This window comes from Empidonax traillii, unplaced genomic scaffold, assembly GCF_003031625.1.
Source record: "Empidonax traillii isolate 1590-97213 ecotype Southwest subspecies unplaced genomic scaffold, ASM303162v1 scaffold389:size961896, whole genome shotgun sequence".
In the NCBI taxonomy this organism is placed as follows: domain Eukaryota; kingdom Metazoa; phylum Chordata; class Aves; order Passeriformes; family Tyrannidae; genus Empidonax; species Empidonax traillii.
This window is the reverse complement of record NW_020955582.1, coordinates 788432-811310: the sequence shown is the minus strand read 5'-3', so window position 1 is coordinate 811310 and position 22879 is coordinate 788432. Positions and strand designations below refer to the sequence as shown.

At 39.0% G+C, this 22879-nt stretch overlaps 1 protein-coding gene across 2 annotated transcripts in view; it reads left to right on the top strand.

The window, feature by feature from the left end:
• The window catches only part of FGD6 (FYVE, RhoGEF and PH domain containing 6), a 74090-nt gene that overhangs the window by 14097 nt on the left and 37114 nt on the right, over nt 1-22879 (top strand). For both annotated transcript variants that reach the window (XR_003572324.1, XM_027893464.1), the window contains exons 3-5: nt 16765-16912; nt 19958-20025; nt 20118-20148. Coding sequence is in view for 1 of the 2 variants with exons in the window: in XM_027893464.1 (XP_027749265.1) it covers nt 16765-16912; nt 19958-20025; nt 20118-20148 (247 nt within the window). In the remaining variant the exon portion in view is untranslated. The remainder of the gene's footprint in view (nt 1-16764; nt 16913-19957; nt 20026-20117; nt 20149-22879) is intronic.

Sequence of the window (22879 nt, the reverse complement as noted above, 5' to 3'; positions counted from 1 at the left end):
TTTACACTGTGCATGACAGGAATAAATGAACTAGCTTAAGATAGCCATACTTAACTTCATTTTGTCACTGACAGTTACTAAGCTTCGTTTCATTTTGGATGTGTATATAGCAAATGCATGCCCCAAAGAATCTGGGGCCGGGTCATTCTTTAGGGGGGCATGTTCTCTTTTATGGGAAGAGACAAATATGTTAGGACCATCCCATGGTAATAATTAGTTTTAGATTTAATATTATCAACGTGGGACTGTTTGATGGAGAGCATGAAGCCTTATAATGGAAAGTAGGATTTCAGATTATGGGCTCCCCGTTGGTATATTTATTCATGTGGTTGTTGAGTATTTTTCTTGTTTACAGCAGGGTGTTTCTTGGTTTTGTCTTTGGTGTACTTTAAATTCCTGAGTGAATATATGCTTTTTGTTTAAATCCAATATTTGGATATCTTTCAGGGATTTTGATCATGCTGTCTTGGAATTCACTTGATTTGGTGTACCTAGGAAGGATGAGACCAAATTTAAATAAGGACTTATGTTATGTGTTTACGTGATCTATTTTGCTTTGTGTTATGTGGTTCTGAATCCAGGTGAGAACAACTATCTTTGCTTTAGGAAAAGGATAGTTTTGCTGTATGAAGCATGGTAGATGTGAGATTGCAGTTGCTCCTTTAGTGAAATTCCATAGTTTTCTTATCTGGCTGAGTGTGTGAGATTTATAATTATTCCCTCTCCACAAAAACCTTCCCCAGTGTGATGGTTCGGACTTGGCTCCCTGCCAAATGCTCAACCCCTCAGTAGCAGCCCCTCTCTTCCCCCCCTTTCTACTTCCCCCAGGGCAAAGGAAAAAAACTATGCAAATTGAAGAACCCAAAAACCAAGCTAGTTATATAAAAAATATATTTTATGTATATTACAGTTAAGATGCTACGTACACAGCAAATGGGAATCCAAACACCCCCCGAAGGGATAGGGAAAGGGGAAAAAAGGGACAAAAGGAAACAAAAAGGGACACCGAATAGATATGCACAATCAAACCCGAGAGCTAGTAAAATAACTAGTAAAACAAATCTCACCACATCCCTTAGAAAGCAGGATTGGCAGACAGGGCCAGCACTCTCCAAGCTTCCACGTGGCAGGTCAGTGGATGCTGCAGGCCTCAGCCTTAGATAAGCGAGACCAACGCAGGGACCCACTGTTCCTGAACTCCGGCAGAAGAGAAGAAGAACGAAGGCCGCTTCTCCCCTCTTATTTATACCACAATTTACGTAAAAATTGTATGGAATACTGGGAACACTGCACCTTCCTTGGTTACCAACTGGTAACCAGGGAAGGTCTAGATTAAAAACACCACACCCAGTACCAATGGTGATATGAGGATTTAAGTGGTCTCCTTGGCACATCTGAACCTGCTGCTCCATAAGCTGGATATTCTTGGGATAACTGGGTTTCTGTTATGTTTTTCTTTAAAAAGCACGCATAGAAAACCATAAACAGAGCCATTTAGGTGTTTATTTTAAACTACATAGTTGGAAACTACCTTAGGAAAAATTACTGTACGCAGTTACTTCAGTAGATCTTAGGGAAGAAAGAAATCCTTAGGGAAAACTGGGGACACAAGGATACAGAGGTCTCCAGACCCGAATTAGCTGCTGCTGGAAGAGCAGGGACTCGTATTCATTTTGGCTCTACCCTGGGGTAGGGGTGTAAGGGTCCTCGCCCAAACACAGCCAGGCAAGCAGCTTCTCCAGTTTTCCCATCCATTGTTATCTCAAATCCTTTGAAGCTTCTTTATCAATGTTGTCTTATCCTTTCTGCATAGTTCTGTAAGAGCCTTTTATCATTTCCCGGGCCAGGTAAATGTTAGAGAAACAGTGCTGCTGTTGTTATTGAAATAATTGCTGTTCGCATTTTCCCCAGCCTGTCAGAACACGCACTTAGCTCTTTTTCATAGATCATGGCACATAAAATTCCTGTAATGCACTGCTAATGGAGATCTCAAAGCAAATTATGTTATGATTAAAGCCAATGCACAAATGAGATTGTTTTTCTGAGAAATTCAGACCAATTGCCTGCGCTTCTAGTCATAATAGCAGATATTCAAGATGTTAAGTCTGAATGCCAGGCTTGCCATTACCAGAAGAGTTCAATGGTGTCTTTACCTCATGTTAGATTTCTTGCTGGAGGAAGAAATAAAATTTTCATAATGTACCCAGTGTTTTTGTGGTTACTAAGAAATTTCCTCATGATCCCATTCTCGTGAAACCAGTATGCTTTAATGGAGAATGGTAATGGCTTCTGACACTCTTACCTGAACTTTATATGTCTTATTTAATTCAGATATGTTTTGTTTGCTCGGGCCTTCCCACAGGGTTTTAAATGCAAATGGCAGGCCTGGGTAGCTAATGGTAGGTATCAGTTTTTACTTAGCACTTGATTTCTGAGTTATTTGATGTCAGGTTCCTTTCTACTGGAGGTGAGTTTGGCTTTGAAAGGAAGAGAGCCCAGGGTCCTGATATGGTGTGTGAACCACTGAGGTGGGACAGGCACTGCTGACAGGAGACGGATGGGTTTGGTTTGTGTTAAGTAGTTCAGGGGAATATTATCAAAGTAAGCAATGACAGTACCTTGGGAGCGGATAATCTGTTTCGTTTCCACTGTAGAAAAAGGAAGTCTTTTGAAATGTTTTTTAAAGATTGTTTATTTTGTCCTATCCTACCTGTTTGACTAAAAATTTAAAATGGAAAACTTATGTGAATGTGTTACTATGAGGACTCTATAAACAACGTGAGTGAAGACTAAATGCTATGGGACAGAAAAAGTACTGTTAAATATAAAAGAAGTTTTAGATATCACTATTCAGTCACAGACAACAACAGGGAAGGCAGCTCTTTGGGTTTGGTGTGTTTTGTGTTTTTTGGTTTGCTTTTGCTTTATGTTTTGATTTTATGGGTTTTTGTTTTGTTTTGATTTTTAGAAAAGAATATGTCAGGCCTGAAAAGTGAGGTGAAAAGTCAGGGATGCTGGTAGCCCCCCAATTTATTTTAGTGTTGTCAGAGACCAGTAGTTGTAATGGTTCTGCTTTGAAGTAACACCATTCTTTTAAAACTTCCTAATGAAAGAAAAATATTTATGCATTGGTTATTCTATTTTTAGAGAAATGTTTTATTGAGGAGGACAGCAAAATACTCCTTACACACTAAAAGTAACATTTAATGTACATTTGTCCAGCAATCTAAAGATGCAAAGGAACAATGAACGTGCCTTGGAACATCTGTCATGCTGCAGAAAACAGAAACTTAAACTTTTTTGGATCTTGTGGCCTTCCTTTTGGTATTTGTTACATTGTTCTAAGCAAGAGAATTGTATTTCAGGTTGAGTGAGTCTGCTCCTTCACCCTTCCGGGAATAGCATACTGTATTTACTGGCTACTCTTGCCAGTGCTCCTTCAAGATGTTGCAAATGTTGTTAATTGGTTTTGACAAAATTTATAGCTGTGTCATTGTGTTTCTGGCTAGAATTTTTCTTTGGAAAGGGCAAGGGAGGGAGGAGTATCATGTAACGACAATCCTTTAAAATCTTAATGGTGGTATAATTGAATATTACTTCTTATTTTCCCCATACCTGCTAATTTAGAATAATCTGTTGGTTTTCCGGAAATGAGAATCTCGGTGCAAAATGTAAGTCAGGTTTTCCGTACTAAATTCTGCTTTGGTGACTGAGTCCCCAGAGATCAATTAAGTGTCCATGAAAGCCTTCCTGGAATATTGCATTTCATATTGAAAGCTGTGTGGTTAAGCACTTTGCTTTGATACATATTCCTCTTTGATGTACTGAACTTTGTTAGGGTTGAGACATGCTTCTGGTGAGCAGTATTGCACCAGATAAATGTGGTGTTATTTAGGGACTGGCTGTGTTTAGGAAGGGGTTTTTTTGCAATTGCAAAATTTCCATTCAGAAACACTAAATTAATAAGATACTGCATGGTCTAAATAGCATTTAGAAAGAATGTTCAAACACTTATGCTGAGATTTGAATGCACAAAATACATTTTAGGTATTGGAGGTGTTATACATTAAAACTCACTTTTTACTGAATTTTATTGAAGAATATAATTTCCTGATAAGTAGAGGCCAAGTATGTAGATGTTTTTTTTCATCTGTTTCCTAAAGATTGTATTGGATTAGTTTCTGATCTGAGGAAAGTAGGTTCCTTCTCCTGCATCAGCTCTGCAGTCTTGTCCTGTCTTCAACATGCCCTGTACTTCTAGCTGGCTTCTGCCACCCTTAGGTGTGCATAAAATTCTTTCTTTGCAATTGTCCATCAGGTTTTAATGGAATAGCTTTGATAATAGGCCGGTTAGGTTTCCTATCAGCCTTCATTATCTTTGGTCATGTGTTATCACTGGCTTTCTTTTTGTGTTCTGCTTCCCTGAGCCTGCTTTTTTCTTCTCCCCTCCCTACCTCCCTTCCTCACGTAGGTTGTGCAGCTGGTAGGCTTCTGCCAGCTCAGAGGGCTTGTCAGTAAAGAGTGAGTCAGATGGCTCAGATCTCTACTTCCCGTCCCCCCCTCGAGGCTGAATGCAGAGCCTCCCTGGCAGTCCCAGCTCTGATGCTTGGGAGCTGCGAACCGACAAAGGAATTCCTGGCTATTGGACCTAAGGAATAAGCCACTTTGCTGACTTCTCATGTTTTGCTTTTACAGACTATGAGGAAACAACTTCTGTAACTGTTAGGTGTGTCTAATTAGAGTCCAAATCAGTGAGACATGGGGATGTTGGTGAGAAGTGGTAGTAGTACAGTTACTTGGGAATGTCAGTGTTTGACGTGCAGGTGCTGCGAACCTTGTGTCTAGAATTAGTCTATTATGCAATGTCAAGTTAATTATTTTATACTACTAGGGTAGCATGTAGAAACTACATGAAAGACTTGCATTGAATTTTTTGCTCTGGAAAGCGTATGAGCTGTCTTGAGTTTTCTTCCCTTCCAAGACAATTTATGTGAATCAGTGTCTCTGGTCTGCTTTTCTATTAAGACAAGTTTTCCTTAGTGTTGGGGTGTCTTTTGGTTATACAGCTTTACAGTTTAGTCTGTTATACAACCTGAAATAAAATGCATATACTATAAGAACAACATATGCGCTCTGGAATAATATTCAAATCTTCCTAAGCAAGCTGGTAGAACTATGCTGACATAGTTCCCCTTCCCTTTAAATTTTCATATAAAAATCAGAATAAATAGGAACTTTCTTGCTTTAATAGAATCTTCACACATTCTCGTGCAAATATGTTTTCTGAGATGTGCTGTTTTAATCTGTTTTGACAGTCGGAGAAATTCTGAGGTCTGATCCTCTCTGTCTTTAATGAGGGAGAGAAAGGAGTTGGAGAACTGCTTTTTTCCAGTATCGTTATTCTAGTATGCAGTCCAGTCATGAAAAGATGTGAAAAGTCTTATGAAATGAAAATAGTTGTGAAGATCTCCAAGACTGTCATGGAAGAGAATTTTTGTCATTGGTGTTTGTTTCATCTCTCTTTTCAAGGGCTCCCTGTTGATTTTGGTAAAAGAAAGAGGTGGGTGAAGCAGGCTGATACAGCCAGAGCACACAGGGAAACTTCTGCCAGAGTTGAAGGTGTGATAATGATGAAAGTGTTGTAATTTATCAGGTGATGTTACAAGTGCTACATAAAAATAGATGTGATTTAAGTTCTTGACATTTTCTTTTTACTGCATGTAGTTAGGGCTGTGTGTGCTTGTGCGTTATGAGAGGGAGTACGATGGCAGTGGCAGTGATGTGATGAGGTGGGCACTGCTGGTGTGTGCTGCCCGGCTGCTGGGTGAATCCCTCTTGGTCTCTGAAAGGTTTGGTGGCTACTTTGGTCACAGTCTTATGCAGTCTAGACAATTACATCCCATTAACCTTGAAGCACATGCAGTCCGTATGCATTAAAAGAGCCATTTCGAGGGTAAACTGTGCTGTCCTGTGTTTCCTACTGAAGAAATGCTCACCGCAGATGGCAAAAGTGTCCTAACTCTGTTGTTCCCATCGTTCCCCCTGGTACAATACAAGGATGTCCTCATCCTTCCTGCCAGTGACGTCTCCTCAGCTCAGGCTCTTGCCTTCAGCTGGAGGGTGACTTAGTGTGACGTGGGGGAGCCTGAAGTAAGGAAAGCAGCACATCAAGCCGCTGCGTCCTTTAGCCTGCTTCCGAACCCCCTGCGTGTGGGTAACAGGAACTCGGTGTCACGCTCTTTTGTAAACTAACCTCCAACTCTTTATCGTTTTCTTTCCTCTTTTATTCTATGTTTGTGTTTTTCCTAATTTTGGTATTCTTCATCTGTATTTCCTTTCCCGTGAGATGGGGGAAGCTTTCTCCCCCGCCCCCAACACGTGTGCTCTGTCTCTGTTTGCCATCCGTGGTATAAAGTAACAAAATGTAACTCCAGAGGGTACCTCAGATGTGGAATGGAGAGTCAAATGTGACAGGAGAATTGATGAACGACCCATTTATACGATCCACAGCAGCCTTTTCCTGTGGGTTATTTTCAGCGTTTGCTCAGGAAATGTGTTTGTGAAGCTTTGTGGTGTGGTGATATTCCATCCAACTGCGTTCTAATGCAATGGTAGATGTAAAAGAGATTTTTGGGTGGCATAAAATAAATGTTGAAAGTAAGCAAGCAAAATATTAACTTTGGTTTTTAGATAGTAATATGCCACATTTACCCAACATTTGTGTTTGATCCAGTTAAAGACAAGTTAACAAATAGATGTACAAAAACGTGCAGCTATGTTGTTTCAGTGCACTAGACAGAATCTAGGTTAAGCAATGCTGATTTTATATTAGATGATAGAATCCAGTAAGTTTTTTTTAGAAATACTAAGTTTTTACAAGCTTTAATTTAATTTTTCTTTAAAATATCTTCATGCTCATGAAAAACTGCTCTGCTCAAGTAGAAGTGGACTAAAGAAATCTTTAAGATGCATGTGAATAAATAAAAGGAGTTTTTACTAAACCTGCCATTTTGATAGCTACTACCTGAGCCTTGTGGCTCAGTGATTTCAACTGCATGGAATTCTTTTTCTAATCAGTGCAAGAAGTTAGAGGGAAAGAGAGCATAAGTACAATCTTAGCAGCTCAGTTATTCTTTACATTTAGCCTGTGTTGGTCTGAACCAAATTGTTTCATCTTCTGCTTTCTGACATGCTACTCAGGAAGCTGCATCAGCTCGTCTCCATGCAGATAGCTGCGTGCATTAACTCTGATAATAGTGAACAGAATTATATATACATTGAAATGTCATGGTAGCCCTGGCAAAGTAAAGTCAATTTTGTTTGAACTGGATGTTCATAGGAAGCTTTGTTCTTACTTGGTCTAAATTTTCTCTTTCCTATTTGAAATGTTTGATTTGAGATTTTATCACATTTTATTTATAGTTTTCCAGAAGTCTATTTAGTGTGTGCTGGAGCTGTGTTGTGGTTTTTCTTTTTCTGTGACTGGAAAGTAAAGTGTTCTTTTTCTTCTGATTCTGCTGTCCTTCCCCATTAGGGACTATTTTGTGAACTGAGAGAAGTTAGAACAGCAGGTCTTAATTGTAAATGGGTGCCATATTTTGCTGGTCCTGTTTTATGTTGGTTTTGCCAGGAGTTCTTTCCAAAGGTGTTGATCCGTGAGCATTACAGCTCTCCCTATGAAACAAGAATTAATGATAAGGGAAGGCAAAATGGTGTAAATTCTGCTGTTTGTTTCTGTAAGAAGATAATCTGAGAGCTGTTTGCAGCTTTTTTAAACCATGTTTTCTAAAATTGTGCTGTGAAGTATGCTCTTGAATAAATTCTCTTTACCTATTCTGTGAGACAGGTGATTCCTCACATTTTTTGGTGGTGACAGGAAGAACCAATGCAGGGACTGTGTCCCCTGTACAAGCCTTCAGGCAACGTTTAAATCTCTGGGTTTTCCCCCAGTATTTCACTTCCAGGTACCACTGTTCAAGACTGTCCCCTTGTATCCTCTTGGGTTATATTCTGTTACACTGACATCACCTGCTTTTGTCACCTCTGTTGGGATACATAAGAGAAGGTCTAGGCTGCAGTTCATTCTCATTTACTGCTTAATGGTCCAGTATACCTGAAGGAGAAATGAAAAGCAGGGGGACATAAAGAGGGCAACGAAGGAGATAACTTTTTAGCTCCAGTGGTAGACAGTCACTGCTGTTCAGAGAATCTGAAGTTCAAATGATAGGTGAATATATGATGGGTTACACTGCAGGTGCGTCTGGAGTGTTATGAATTCATCTTTATGCTTTCCAGACTGGTTTGTGAAAGGCAGTGTGCTGATGTTGGCTTCTTCAGGATGGTTGTGGAGCTGAGGTATTGCAGCAAAATGTAACTCATGCAAAAAGTACAAGAATGGATGCCTTTATTAATCTTGCTGATCACTAATCTTGTTACATTTTTTCTTGAAAGTTCTATAGGAGCTCACTAGTTATCTTGGGTAGTATTCATTATTATTTGCAATCCAAGTGTCTGTCTGCTTGTCACAATGGCAGCTGTGCCATGCTGTTTGGGAACTGAGCTGTCCCGCTATGGGCACCAGTTTTCTTGGAGATGCTTAAACTGAGATTCTTTCTCTTTTTTTTTTTTTTTTTTTTTTAAATGTGGCTTTGCTATGGTGAGTGTGGAAACATCCAAAGCATGCATGTGTGTTTATGTTGATCTTTCCAAGGAACTAAGGAATTGTCAACAAACGGTCTCATTGAAGATGGCTCCTGTGATCATGGGAGGCTGCCGGTGGTGAGAGACATCCTTGGGTGCCTCTGGAGCTTTGTGTTTCCAAATCACAGCTATATAAGGAGATAATTTGAGAACTGTTTGCACCTTTTTTAAACTGTGCCTTTTCAAATTGTGCCATTACAGTATGAATATGACTTTATTGATTATAGTGTGCCCGAAGTAGGGTGACTGCCACAGAATGGATTACTTAATCAATTTTGTACCTTTTTTTTTAAGTGTAAAGCACGTATAACAAATGCCTTGCTTTTTGGCATCGAATGTGAATCAGATTTTTTTTTCTTCTTCTTGAGGAAAGAAATAAGTGCTGTCTTGGCCTGAGGATAACAAATGCTAAACTTAATGCTGCTGGCAGCAAATGCTGGGATAACTTGGTTCCAGCAAGTCAGGTGTTGCAGTTTTCAACATGCTCAGCCAAGTATAGAAGGAGCTGCCAGTGGCATGATCTAACAGGCTAAATGTGGTGGCAGCTCTCAGCAGTGTTTGTGATATCCTCCTTGCTCAGAAATCCCAGGTGTGAGCAGTGAGCATCAGAGGTAAAGCCTGGAACAAAGAGGGTAGTTCTTGGTGTTTCTCCCTGCAGGAGCAAACTCCTGGCATTCCCACCTGTTCTCTCTCAATAGCTAGCCCGTTGCCTGTGAGGCAGCAGACAGCTTTCCAAGTGCAAGCAGTGCTGAACCAAAATCCATTTCAAATAGGTTGTCTTGAGCTTTTCTTTTGATAATGTATTACTGTCTTGAAGGATCCTGGCTTCCTATAAAAAAACCAGATGCTAATGCATGCATACAGTAAGTATATTGTTTAAATTAATTTTGTTTCAATTCTTGAAGTCTTTAAATTGCAATTTGAATAAAAAAGAGCCTGGAGTGCACAAAATATTTTCAATATGAGGTGCTCAGCTGTATGCTGGTTATTTCTGTTTTCTACCTGTGATGCTTGAGGATCGTTTATGTTGGTAATTGAATCCTTTAAGTTCCCTAATCAGTCTGGAGAGAATATAGCACAACAGCTAGAGGTGATGCAAATAATCATGGATTCATTGGTCTAGTTTGTTTGCCTCTTGTTTTGTGGTGCTTTTTATTTTAAAGACTGTTTTAGAGGTCTGTTTTATTCCTTGCCATGTCTCCTAGGGAAGGATCGCTTGCAGACAGAACTAATGAATCTCACAGTTGTGATCTGTTCAGGCAGTCTTAAATATATGAATAAAAGGAAGATTAAAATCGTCATGTTCCTTAGCATCAGACCAATAAAAATTCCTAGCTCGTTGCCTTTTTTTCTTATTTGTCATAATGATATGGAGAACTAACTGATTGAACAACTCAATATGAAAACTTACTGACTGAACAACTCATTGAGTTGTTACTGCAGAAGAACTAATAGCATAATGTTAATGCTATCGTGTAAAATCATATTTGAGAGGGCACCTTGCTATCTTGCTCTCTTGCTGTGAAAAAGCACCATTTTTGGCATGAGGTTGAAGCCCAAGCCGCTTGGCTGCAACAAGGCAACCAGTGTCCAATGCTGGCAGCCAAGTCAGCACTGTGAGAGCCGCAGCAGTAACCCCCAGCCTTTCTCACACTATCCACAACATCTAGAGAAGAGGGATGTGATCTCAGCTTCAGCTTTTTTCATCTGTGCATCTGTCATTAAACCAGAGAGGTGACTGATGCTGTAGGAATAACTCAGATAAGTAAACCCCTGGTCTAGGCTGCATTTCATCCTCGTTTGCTACTTAATGGTCCATTATGCCTGAAGGAGAAATGAAAAGCAGGGGGACATAAAGAGGACAACGAAGGAGATAACTTTTTAGCTCCAGTGGTAGACACTCACTGCTGTTCAGAGAATCTGAAGTTCAAATGATAGGTGAATATATGATGGGTTACACTGCAGGTACGTCTGGAGTGTTATGAATTCATCTTTATGCTTTCCAGACTGGTTTGTGAAAGGCAGTGTGCTGATGTTGGCTTCTTCAGGATGGTTGTGGAGCTGAGGTATTGCAGCAAAATGTAACTCATGCAAAAAGTACAAGAATGGATGCCTTTATTAATCTTGCTGATCACTAATCTTGTTACATTTTTTCTTAAAAGTTCTATAGGAGCTCACTAGTGATCTTGATTGGTATTCCTTATTATCTTTGTGCTTTGCCAAGTATGCTTGCTTTCTAGAACTGGTTTTCTTTTTTTCCAAAAACCTGCAGTAATTAAATATTAGAGACATTGGACTGTCTTCAAAAAGAATCATTAAACAAAACTAACAGAAAGTTCACTAAACAAAATTAAGCAATTGTTAACCAAGCGATAATTTTACTTTTGCTTTGGGTTTCCAGGAGCGTCTCCTGTTGTCTTGAGCACCCAAATCAGGAAATTGCTTCCTAAATTGTTTTGGGATATTAACTCGAGTTTAATCTTTGCAGCCCTTCCTTGAAAGAGAGATTTTGAATTTAGATAGGACCAAACAGAAAAGATGCCACGGAACTTTTTTTTTCCTAAAGTCTTTTATCCTTTCCCAGAAGTGTACGACTAGGATTCATTGAGGGAGTTAGTCAGTGGGGCACGGTGCCTTACCTACAGCTGTGAAAAGTATGAAGTTCTATAAAAATATAACAATGATAACAGTGTTATCGGCTCCTGCCTCCCCGGAGAGTCAGAGTGCTTTTAGATTTTGAAAAACCGGCAGCTGAATATGCCTTAATTACTGAAACTGATTACAGGGACTGGTGATATTAGAAACTGAAAATGGATATACATGAGTAGTCGTTGTTGCCTCTCTGGGGGACAGTGAGGTGCAAGCAGCTTGGAAAGATTGTGAAATGCTCTAATAATACAAAAAGGATTTGAGATGAAACATCATAGTAAGCCAGGCTTTTTGGTTCTCTGATGATCTGGTGTGTATTTTTTAGTTCAGTAGGAACTCCAGTTTGTGTAATTTTGCCTGTATGTTGAAGGCTTTTTTAAAAGATAAACAAACAAACAAAAACACCCACAAAGACCCCACAATGAAATACTGGAGGAAGAGACAGAAGGATAAAGCAGGGTATAATTGATACTCCTTTTAAAGCAATGAAGAGTTTAGCAGAGTGTTGGGTGCAAGGTTCTGTTCATTCAGCAATCCTACATATTTTTATTACTTACTGAAAATAGAAAAAAGATCTAAAAATAATGAAGATCTCAAGGAAATATGTGTAAAGCAGCAGCGTGGATGAATCTATTTTAACTAATACTTTGGAGCTGTGGAAACTTGCTTTTTAGTAGTTATAGTGATGCTAACAATTGAAGCAATTCCAACATACTATAAAATACTTAATGCTGGGGCATTCCATGGCAGAGAGTCTTTCTGAATCATCTCAGTCAAGCTTAAAATACTATTTGCCTTCTAAAGATATTACAAACTGAGACTGAAATGTTAATTGTGACTTCAGGCTATGGTGCTCTATGAAGGGTCTAAATCAACAGTGTCTGAACGTGAAGCCTCAGGTGTATTTGAAGCTTCTATAATAATACAAATAAGCTAGTCTAAACTAGTCTTTGTCATCTTTTGAAGACAGTAAGTAGTTTTTATGCTGGTTAGGATTTATTTTTCTGGCTGTAATAGCTTAATAACATTTCTTAAGTTTTGACATTTTATCTTGCTGTGTGCCTTACTAGGACCAGCATGTTTTATTTCATTAATATTTTACTGTTGCAGTGGGAAAATACGGTGCAATATATATGCATCATCCCATAAACTGCTCGTTCTGAGGCAAACTAATGAATCCTTCATTTTACATGTCAAATAAAAAAGCCCCACATCTATATTTAGATAACTTGCTCACGAGATATGGCAAGATATTCTTACTCAGTGTGCAGCACGGTGAGTTGGCAGGGGTGGTGTTTCACATGACTGATAATGCAGAAGTTTCTCTTGGTATTGCTGTGAATCGTGATGAAGAGGGAACAAGATAGAGATAGGTCACAGTATCCCCACAAGTCCTATCAGAAGAGCCACTTAAAATAAGTGTTACTGTATGGTCATGGTATTTTGGAAAAGAGGAATTCATATGTATCAGAAAATACTCTGTTTATTTAAAGATTTACTACTATTTCCAGAGACATTTAAAGGCTACAAGGCATTTCACTGTATCCAGAGATAACTTTAAGAGAACTGTACATACACTTACTTTTAGATGACTTCAGAGGTAAAAGTACAGAAAAGAGTAATCAGTAAATATAAAACTGCTTTCTGTTTCGCTAGAAAAGCCATGGCATTTACAAGGAAACGTTAGGGCTAAAGGTGCGAGGAGAATCATGTGTTCCCCAGCATGTGGCTGATAAACGCAGGTCAACACAGTGACTTTGTCACCATTTTCTCTAAAGAAGAAACACAACTGCAGATACCACCAGAAGGGCATCTACCCATGGCTACAATATTGCCTCCTATCCCTGAACTGGCACCTTGTTTGATTCTGGAAAATGGCTGGGTGTGAACTGATTTATTAATCATCTAATCATCTAAGGTGATTTTTTTTTCTTTAAAAAGCAAAGAAAGAAGGAAAAATATTAAAAAAAAAAACCAAAACAAACAAACAAACAAGAAAAACCCAAAAAAAACCCACCCAAAAAAGCCTCAACAAAATGTATCAGGTAGAAGAACTGGAGGGCTGTGAGCTGAGCACATATAGAATAAAGACTTATGGGGATTACTAAAGATGTTTTATTAGAGCAGATACTGCGTGCAAGATTTTGTAGATGATTCTCTCAGCTCTCATAGTTTCCTTTACATGCATCCGCAGCACAAAAGCCAGAAAAGGCTTTACTGCTTAAACGTTGTGATTCATAGGAAGAAAAGAAATATATACAGTGACTGGCTCTCATTTGTGGACACTTACTAAACATCCTAAATCACCACTAGTTAATTATTAACATTTTAAAGTAGTTTTTTAGTGAAACTTTCTGTTAGATAAGCCAATTAATCTTACATTTAGAAAATGCTTCACACAACACAGGCCATCTAATGTTTTCTTCATCCTTCACTGGTCATGGGATTAGGTTTGCACAAGTAGAATACGGCCTTAAATAGAAGTATTCTTGTTTTTGACATCCAAAAGGGTGAGATTTTTAAAACTTTAAGTTCTGGCACAGCTGCCCTGAAAAGTTTAAATGGAAAATGACAGGCAAGTCTAGGAGTGGGCATCCAGTAGCATATGCTTAGGCAAAAGAGCAGTGAAGTGGCATTAAAATAAATATTAAAGGTAGGGAAAGAGGCAATAAAATGTCTGTTAACAAAATTAAAATTTCATGAATAATGGACTAGAAAGTGAATTTCAGTGTGGTCAGGGATAAAGTGCTTAATACATTTTGCAGTGGGGAAGAAAATACCTCTGAACAGAGATAGATTCAGTGACAGATGTGGATGGTAAAACTGAGTAATTTAGTAAAGGAAGGAATAGCAGTAGTTATTTCTGGTGCAGGTTTTGACTAAAGCTGGGGAATATATCTACCTGATGTCACGCTACAGATGTAATAAAGATGTTCATCATCTATAAAATATGAGATGGCATCTGCTGAAATAAATATTCTCAGGCCAACAGATGACTTGACTGTGAGTTATATAGATTAGACAAGGAGTTTTCTGTACTGCTGAAGTTAATGAGTAACTGCAGAAGTCTTAGTTTCCTGCTGATGTAGGGAAAAGCTCCAGTAAAAAGCTGCTTTTTTGGCTTCCTGAAACTCCTGGAGACTCTTTGGGAACTGTCCCTGGCATATGCCATGCGCTGTTGTCATCAACACTCATGCCTCTGGTGGCTGCTCTCTTCCTGCATGAAGCTGATAACGAGTGTCTCTCTGCACCCACAGTGCTGTAGTCCTGGCTCAGGACCTCATTTGAACTCAGTGATGACTTTACAGTAATCGCCTTCCTTCCCCTTCTCCATTTGGTTCTGGGAGACAGTAACTACTTGGGAGTTTCCTGAGTCCTTCCTGTGTTGTCGTAATAGAGCCAAGCTATTTTAATTTTTCTCTATGTCTTCATGCCTGACCAAGGTCTGTCCACAGGCCAGATAATTTTGTCTTCTCTAAATATACTTCTATTTGTGATCAGTATTTGTGTGTTGTGGCGTTTTTTTGGTGTTTTGTTTTTTTTTTTTTGGTCACTGGTCATTTTGTTTGTTTGCTTAACTCTATCTTAAGCATTGATCAATCAACACCTTGCTGTGGCAGAATCCCCTCCCTTGACCTGCTGGCCACACTACTTTTGATGCAGCCTAGTGTATGATTTGGCTTTTCTGGGCTGCAAGTGCACATTGCTGGGTCATGTGGGACTTCTTGTCCACCAACACCCCCAAATCCTTCTCCTCAGAGCTGTTCTCAATCCATTCTTCATTCAGCCTGTATTTGTGCTTGGGACTGTGGTGGCCCAAGTGCAGGACCTTGCACTTGGCCTTGTTGACCTTCATGCAGTTTGCACAGGCCCACCTCAAGGCTGTCCAGGTCCCTCTGGATGGCATCCCTTCCCTCCAGCATGTCGACCACACCACGCAGCTTGGTGTCATCTGTGGATTTGCTGAGGGTGCACTCAATCCCACTGTCCATGTAGTGAACAAGTCTGTTTAACAGTGCCGGTCCCAATACCAAACCCTGAGGAATGCTTCACCTATTCAGGTTACTGGCAGACACCTTCTGTGGGATCCACTGTCACAGGTTTTATTTCTGGTAGTTATCACAGTTGGAAGTGGCCAGTCTGAATAGTTACTCTCCATTCCTGCTTTTCTCTGATTCAAAGCTAGGAAAAGATCAGTCATAGCTATCCCTTGTGTAGGGAGGCAGAGGGCAGCTATATGCAGAAGCCCTGGGAATTGTTGGCTGCACAAAATTAAGTGTTGATCAGCCCAGTGAAATCTCTGCTGGCTGCAGCAGCTTGGGCACATGGGGTTTCTGGATTTGCTTTTTGTTTTGCAGGGTAGCTAATTGTTTTTGACCTATGTCAAAATAAGTCTGTGACATTTCAGGATCTTTCTGCGGGCCTTGAACACCGATTATGTGATTTTGGATAGTTTTAGTGTAATAAGCAATTATCAGAAATTTTTGAGGATTAAAAGTAAGCCCTGAGATTTGCTGTATTTCTTTGTAATTTTACCTAAACTTAAGGCTCTGTTTCCTCTAGTCTCTGTTTTCTTATTTATCTTTCCCTACCCTCTTTTTTATTTTCTTCTAGAATTGCATTTCTTAAATCTCTACTGAAGTTGTCAAGGCTAGTTAGAAGAAGAAGGTTGTGAGCCTGTCTCATGCAATTTCTGTGTTGCAAATATGGCTGGACCTAATGAAAAGAGACCTCTATAATCACTGTACAGCAGCAGAACAAGGTTATATTTCATAGCTTTGACAGCTACCTGAAAGGTGTCTGTTTCTGGGGGATGGGAATTTGTAATCACAGAAGATTCTGCCTTCCTGTTTTTGAGAAGAATTGTTGGACAGAGTAGTTATAATACTGCCATCCCTGATCCCCCCCAGTTGTTTAGCACGTGCATTGAGAAACAGCCCTGTGTATATACAGGAATCTAGAATTTCAGACAGAAAGCTCCAGTCCGAGTACTGTTATCTGAAACGAGACCTGCTCCTATCAGATAGAGGATAGCAAAATGGCTGTGATCTTTCTTTATCCTTCTGGCACACAATGCAAATGTTGCACTATACCTGCACATAGCAATAAGGGAATAGATTTATCGGCCTTTTTTTGTTAGGCAAACTCTGAAGGACAAGAATAATATAAATACTCCAAAGGTGCTGTGGCTTTTGCACACTGTCAGTGAGCATTGTATCAATACTAGCACAGACAAATCATTGCTGAGTTTTGAGTCCACTGTGGAAAAATCTACTGTCATTTTCAGACTACCCACTACTGTTCTGAAGATTTCTGGTAACAAGTAGACCATTTATTGTGGGGTAAAACCAAAAGTTCTTTACATAAATAGAGTAATAAGGATATGTTTATCGACTATACATATTTTCATTTTAGGTCCCTAGAAGAACGCCATGATCATCCTAATGTGGTAGTGGGAGATATTCAATCAGATGAAGAAGATATCATGAACAGTTCTGACGAAGATGATGACACAAATTCTGATTCCAGCAAAGGGGAGACTGATCCTCAAGAAGATAAACAGGTATCTTTTTATCTTCTGAAGCTATTCCTCACTCTTGTACTATTTCATACATTGTAACCTGTTGAGATATTTTCAAATAAAAGGCATTGAATCAACATAACTTTATGTATTTTTTTAATAATTCATATTGTTTAGTGGTTGGGATTTTTTTTCCTAGAAGTTTAATTTATTATGTGCATATTAGCCTGATATTAAGAGGTCAGGTTTAGAAATATCCACTACAGGGTGTGTTTAGCCGGGCATAATTGTTCTTACTCCTTCACTGGATCATGGAGCTGTAGACCTACCTACCATGCCCCTCTAATCGAACCACATGCACAGGTGAACATTTAGAGATCTTCATTTTTGAGACTTGTAAATAGCTTTCAAGGAGGCTGTCTTCATCTCACAGATCCTACAGTGCACAGTGTCTCTTGTGCACTGAACATTTAAAATCACCTCTGCGGCCCTTGGAGGAGTGTAAGCCACACTTGACTGTTGGGGTAGAGATCTGACCTACCAACTTCTGTGACTGCCAGCTTGGACTGACTTCCCTTATTTTTAGTCTTATTACTTCTTCAAATGAGGAGCAAGACAGTGCTAACTACTCCAAATGTAATGAAGTTTTGAGGGTCCTATCCCTCTCCTTGGGGATACTCACATTCTTATTTCTCAGTCTTGGATGCCCTGAAACCAGCCTGCCCGTAGACCAGTGCCTCTCCTCAGCATCAGTCTTGACAGCTGTTTCCTTTGATAGTAGTTATGTTTGCTTCCTCTCCTTAGAAATAATAAAAAAACCCACAAAACCAAAGCCCTAACAAAATAAAACAAACAAACAAAAAACCTCAATGAAGCTTTTTAGTGCTGGAAGAGAGGCTTGATATGTCAGACCTGGGAGGAACAAATTGGGAAAGGGAAAGAGTCAAGGGAGAAACTTGTTCCTGTGAAACTAAACAAGACTGTACCTGTATGGCAGCTAACTTACCTTGCGTGCTTGCTTTTAGAGGTGCCCTGAACCTTTCACAATGGAGTTTTACAGGCAAGTGTCCCCATTAGGAGCGTTCTGGGGCAGGTTTTGCGGAGTAATTCAGTGCTTGCTGTGAGGCATCTGCTGTGGGCTGGCTCCAGCTGCTTTCAGCACGTGCAGCCGGCAGCTGGGGCTTAACAACCACCTTCCTTACAGGGAGAGCAGCTGCAGAGGAGAATGAAGCAGTCTCTGCACTGCTCATCAGCTGGGCTTGTTGTTATTTTTTCTTACCACGAGCATCTGGCTATTTTGATGCTCTGTATCTGTTAGGGGATTTAAAAGGCTCCTTTCCAATACCGTGCCTAAGAGTACACACAAATAGGGCCTAAGAGCCCTATTTGTACCCCTTTGATTCTCCTGTTAGAGACTCTCAGAGCCAGAGTATCTTTGGCTGAGCAAATGCAAGGTGGCCTTTTCAGTGCCAGCTGGTATGTGAAAAGTATTTCAAATGGGGTTGAAAACAGACTGTGATATTTCATTTTGTAATTGTTTAGCGGTAGCATCTTGTTCTCAAAATCCTAATTTTCATCTCATTTGCAACTGTCACATCTACAGTGATGGCAGATACCTTGCTCTGCATAATTGACTTACTTGTGAATTCAGTCTTGTAGGGTGCCTGTCAGCTGTGCTTTCCACAGAGGTCTGAGGATAGGTGTTACAATCTCACTTGAATGTGATTAACCCTCACTGGATAGATATAAGTTTAATTTCAGAGGTCAAATCCCAGCTCTGTGTGCAGATGTCTACATTGCATATAAAATAAATAATGTATTTGTACATATGTGATGCAACACCAAATTATTTAGTGTTGAAATTAATTTTAGTAATTAGGCATGATGTCATTTGAATTCAGATTAAAAATTTTAAGTAATGTTTATTTTTTATTTTGAATACAATAATATCATTAAAACCAACCTATGAGTATCATCTGTTCTGTGGTTTGATTTCCCACACTGGAGATTTATTTATAGGTTTGGAGAAGAACTAAATATCCAGACAAATCTTGAGACATGAGAGCTTATGAACCAAAGTTTCATGGATATAATGCCACCAATATCTGACTTTCTAGACAAACTGTTCAGTGCCCTTATACTACGATGCTCAATATAGCCTTCCCAGGATTTCCATCTCACTTGGGTTGTGTGTCCTGGGATGCTTTAGTGCTCCTCATCCATGCTCTTTCTTTGCAGTCCATTAAAATGAAAGCCTGAATGTCTAATAGATGTGGTGACAGCTGGCAGCAGGGAAGCAGATGGCAAACCTTGAGAGCTGTTTTGGAGAAAGGTGTTTTATCTGAAGGAAACTGTAGGTGGGAGCTACACTGTGTAGCAAACACTTTTGCATCCTGGTGCTGGCCCCCATTTGCGTTGTTAGACCTGTTCCCTCTATCTGATGTTGAACAGTAGCATTGATTTTTTGAGAGCCAAATGTGCGCATAAAAACCAGCATCATCTCTTCAGTGTTTCAGGTGGATGACAAGGCTCACACTTCTGCATCTTTGCAGTACAGTTGCTATGTATTCTAGCAGCTCCTTTAATAGATAGTCAGAAGCTGACTTTTCAGCGTGTTTTTCCTTTTTTTCTCCTTTCATCTTGTTTTTCAGTAAAGAAAGGGCATGTGTTTTTTAAAATGTTCCTGAAACACTTTTGAGTTCACCACAAATATTACTGTTACTATATTAATCAGGAAAAAAAGAATCAAATAATGTAGAAATACTATATGTATTATAGTACTTTTGCTAAATAATGACTGTTATTTGCTAGGACTTCATTCATTATGGGTTTCAGTGCTTCCTCTATTAATCAAATGAAAAGGCTGATAGTGTTGTAAAAACTAATTTTAGCTAATGTTGTTTCCAGCTACAAGCTAAATTGATTTTCTCACAAATCCTAAAAAGATAGAAGATTTCAAAGCAGTATAAAATATTTTTCTCAGAAATAACTTGAATAATTACATTGGAGTTGAGGAACTACTAGTTGGAAATGATCTTTATGACCATTTTAGTAGGTGCATGGTATAACATATAATTTTATTTGCAGAGTAAGGCAGCTGGAAAGAAAACAAAGGTTTACCATATTGCCAAGGAGATCATGAGCTCAGAGAAAGTGTAAGTGTCAATGCTAAACCTAACAACTACTCAATTTATTTTAATAAGGCTATTAAAATGTAACTATTTGCTTTTTCTTGCTTTTCTGATAGGTTTGTGGATGTGCTAAAACTCTTACACATTGTAAGTACTCAAAAAAAAAGTAGTTTCTTCTTCTGTTTGTTTAATCTATTAAAGTTTGGGTTTTATTGTAGTGACTGCCTTTTTTCTGCTGTGTCTACATATTCAAAATATAAAAATTAATCTAATTAAGCTGAACTTCAAAGTCTCAGATTTTATATAATGTTTGTATATAAAATGTGTCACAATATTTTGGCGATTCCTTCTGCATCTCCTTAATTAACGTATGCAGTCTTCCAGTTGAGTATGGGTTTTGCTTGAAGACTGAAAATTGAATATATATCCATTTATGTTAACCAAGATCATATTTTTAATCCAGCTTGTATTGGTTTATAAATATGTACGTAGTAACAAAAATAAAGTTTTTTGTTAAAATGACTCTTTAAGTGGTGGGGGAGGCAGGAACAATTTACCTTTAGAAATGGTACATTAAAATGCACATTCTTTAAGTAATCCAACTAATAGCTAATAGCTGTAATGGTGCATCCATCACCATGGCAGCCTTTTTTTCTTTTGGGCTGCAGTTCCTTGACAGATGTTTGCTTCTGATAAGGGCTGTGATTGTAGTACCTGCAATGTGTTGCCTACAGCAGGGGTTAAGTATTTCATCCATGTTTATGCAGATCAGTCATCTGTAAACATGCTGTGTTGAAGGTGATAATAGCAAATCAATGAAGAAATTTTCTTTCTGTAGCTCAGTTTTATATGTTTTCTGTCAACTTCTTAATGATATGGGTTCGTACCATTTTGTCACTCTATTTAAAGTGCAAGCATAGCGATTTTTTTTTCTGAGCAACAGAAGTGGTTGTATTGCAAACAGATGCATTGCTCTGTCTCAGTCTCTTGAGAAGCATATTCTGTGAAACTGGGAACAAAGGTTCTTATAGATAGTTGTATACAGTCCAGTAATTGAGAGATTTTTTCAGGAAACAAAAAACTTACCACACCATTTGCTGATTCCTCTTTTGGTTTCCTCCTAGTAATTGATTTTCTGATTCTGCTCAAGCTTGGTTTTTAAAAGCTGGATCAAGCAGTTGCGACCAATATATGATTTATGTTCAGCGTGTTTCTGGTACAGAACTCAAGCTTAAATACTGGTTAAAGGAAGAGGGTTGTCCTAGAAAAGTTTTAACCTGAATGATTTTAAATAATCATATTTTTCAGGCATGTAACTTATTTGTTAAAGGTGTCCTTGCTTTTCAGTGTACCAGGTTTTCAGGTAATGTGCTGTACTGGAAGAAAAGGCTGCTGGTGAGGAGGAGGATGCAGGCAAGCGGGGGAAGAATGTGAGAAAGGGCAAATAGTAGGGAGCTTAGTGAATTTCTAAGTTAACTTAAAGTTGTCTAAACCTAAAGTGTAGAAGTACAGTGGTGTAGGATGTGTTTTCCTTTTCCTTTAATGGATAACTTGCAACTCTATTCATGATAGTGTGCTAGTTCCTAGCTGCCAAATAAAAACTATTAGAATGTTTTTATTGGCTAGCAGTAACAATCAACATGTATTCCGCCTGGTCTGACAGAGAGGATGCTAGGCTAGAAGTTGAGGAAATGCTTTGACCTCAACTTGTTGGTTGGACTGCAGCGGGAACCTTGATGAGTGTCCTTGTTATACTGGTTTTAAAGCTCTGTTTGTGTGGTTCTTAATTAAATAAAAACTGCCATTGCTGACAAACGTGACAGAAACACATTTTTTTATTTCCACAGAGTGGTATGCCTAGGGATTTGTGTATGTTTGTCACAAACGTTATTAAATCTGTTAATTTAATAATATATTTCTTATGAATGATATTTTAATGTTGATAAAACTATCCTGTAGATTTCATGGGTGCTGAACCTCTTTGGCTTACTAGATTCAGTGTCAGGATTAATAACTGCCTGACAAATTTCTGGAACTAGAATTTAGAGTGCCCCCAGGCTGGGTTGTTTTACCCATAGTAAAGATTTAACTGGTGAGGGGATGTTCTGTTACACCTTCTGACCCCTCTATTAGTCATTTAGCAACTAATTCCATTCACAGCGATCTAAAATTAATACTATTCTCCTCAGTCTTTTTTAGCAATGCCTGTTAAATGCAGCTCATGGCATTTAATAGAGCCAGGGAATAAAACTACTGATATAATTTGCTACAGCTTAGAGCCTTAGAAGTGGAGCCTAAAGCAGTTGAGAAGGTGGGAATGTGATTGCAAACTGCTTACAAGTGTCATTGATTTTTTTTTCCCCGCATTTTTTCTTTTATACTGACAAAGTCAAGTTAGGTGGAGCAACTCTTCCAAGATGCCAGAGTGCGGCATCTGACTGCTTCTGTTGAAGACATACTAGAAAAGTCTTGAGAAAATTAAAAAAACACTTGAAAACACTTCTATAAATACTAAATAAGCTGATCATAACAGAGATAAGGGACTCATCTGGCTTTCTGCACTCTATCAAACAGACTCGGTGAATAGGATTGCCTGAGGGTGTAATCAAACATTAGATGTAATGCTCTTTCAGGGGACAAGATTCCAGTAAAATGCTTTTGGAAACTCCTGAAAACAAAGGGGATTAAATTAAATGAGCTCTTCTATATGCATCTTTGTGAGATGGTTCATGCATGGTCCCCTGAGGGTAAAAAAGGGTTGAAAAGACAGAAGTGCTGTTCCTTCCCTGAGGGCACTTGCAGAAAAAAGAAACAGTGGCTGTAAAACAAAAGTGACATAGGAGTTGCTCTGCGCCCAAAAAACACCTGGTGTTCCTGG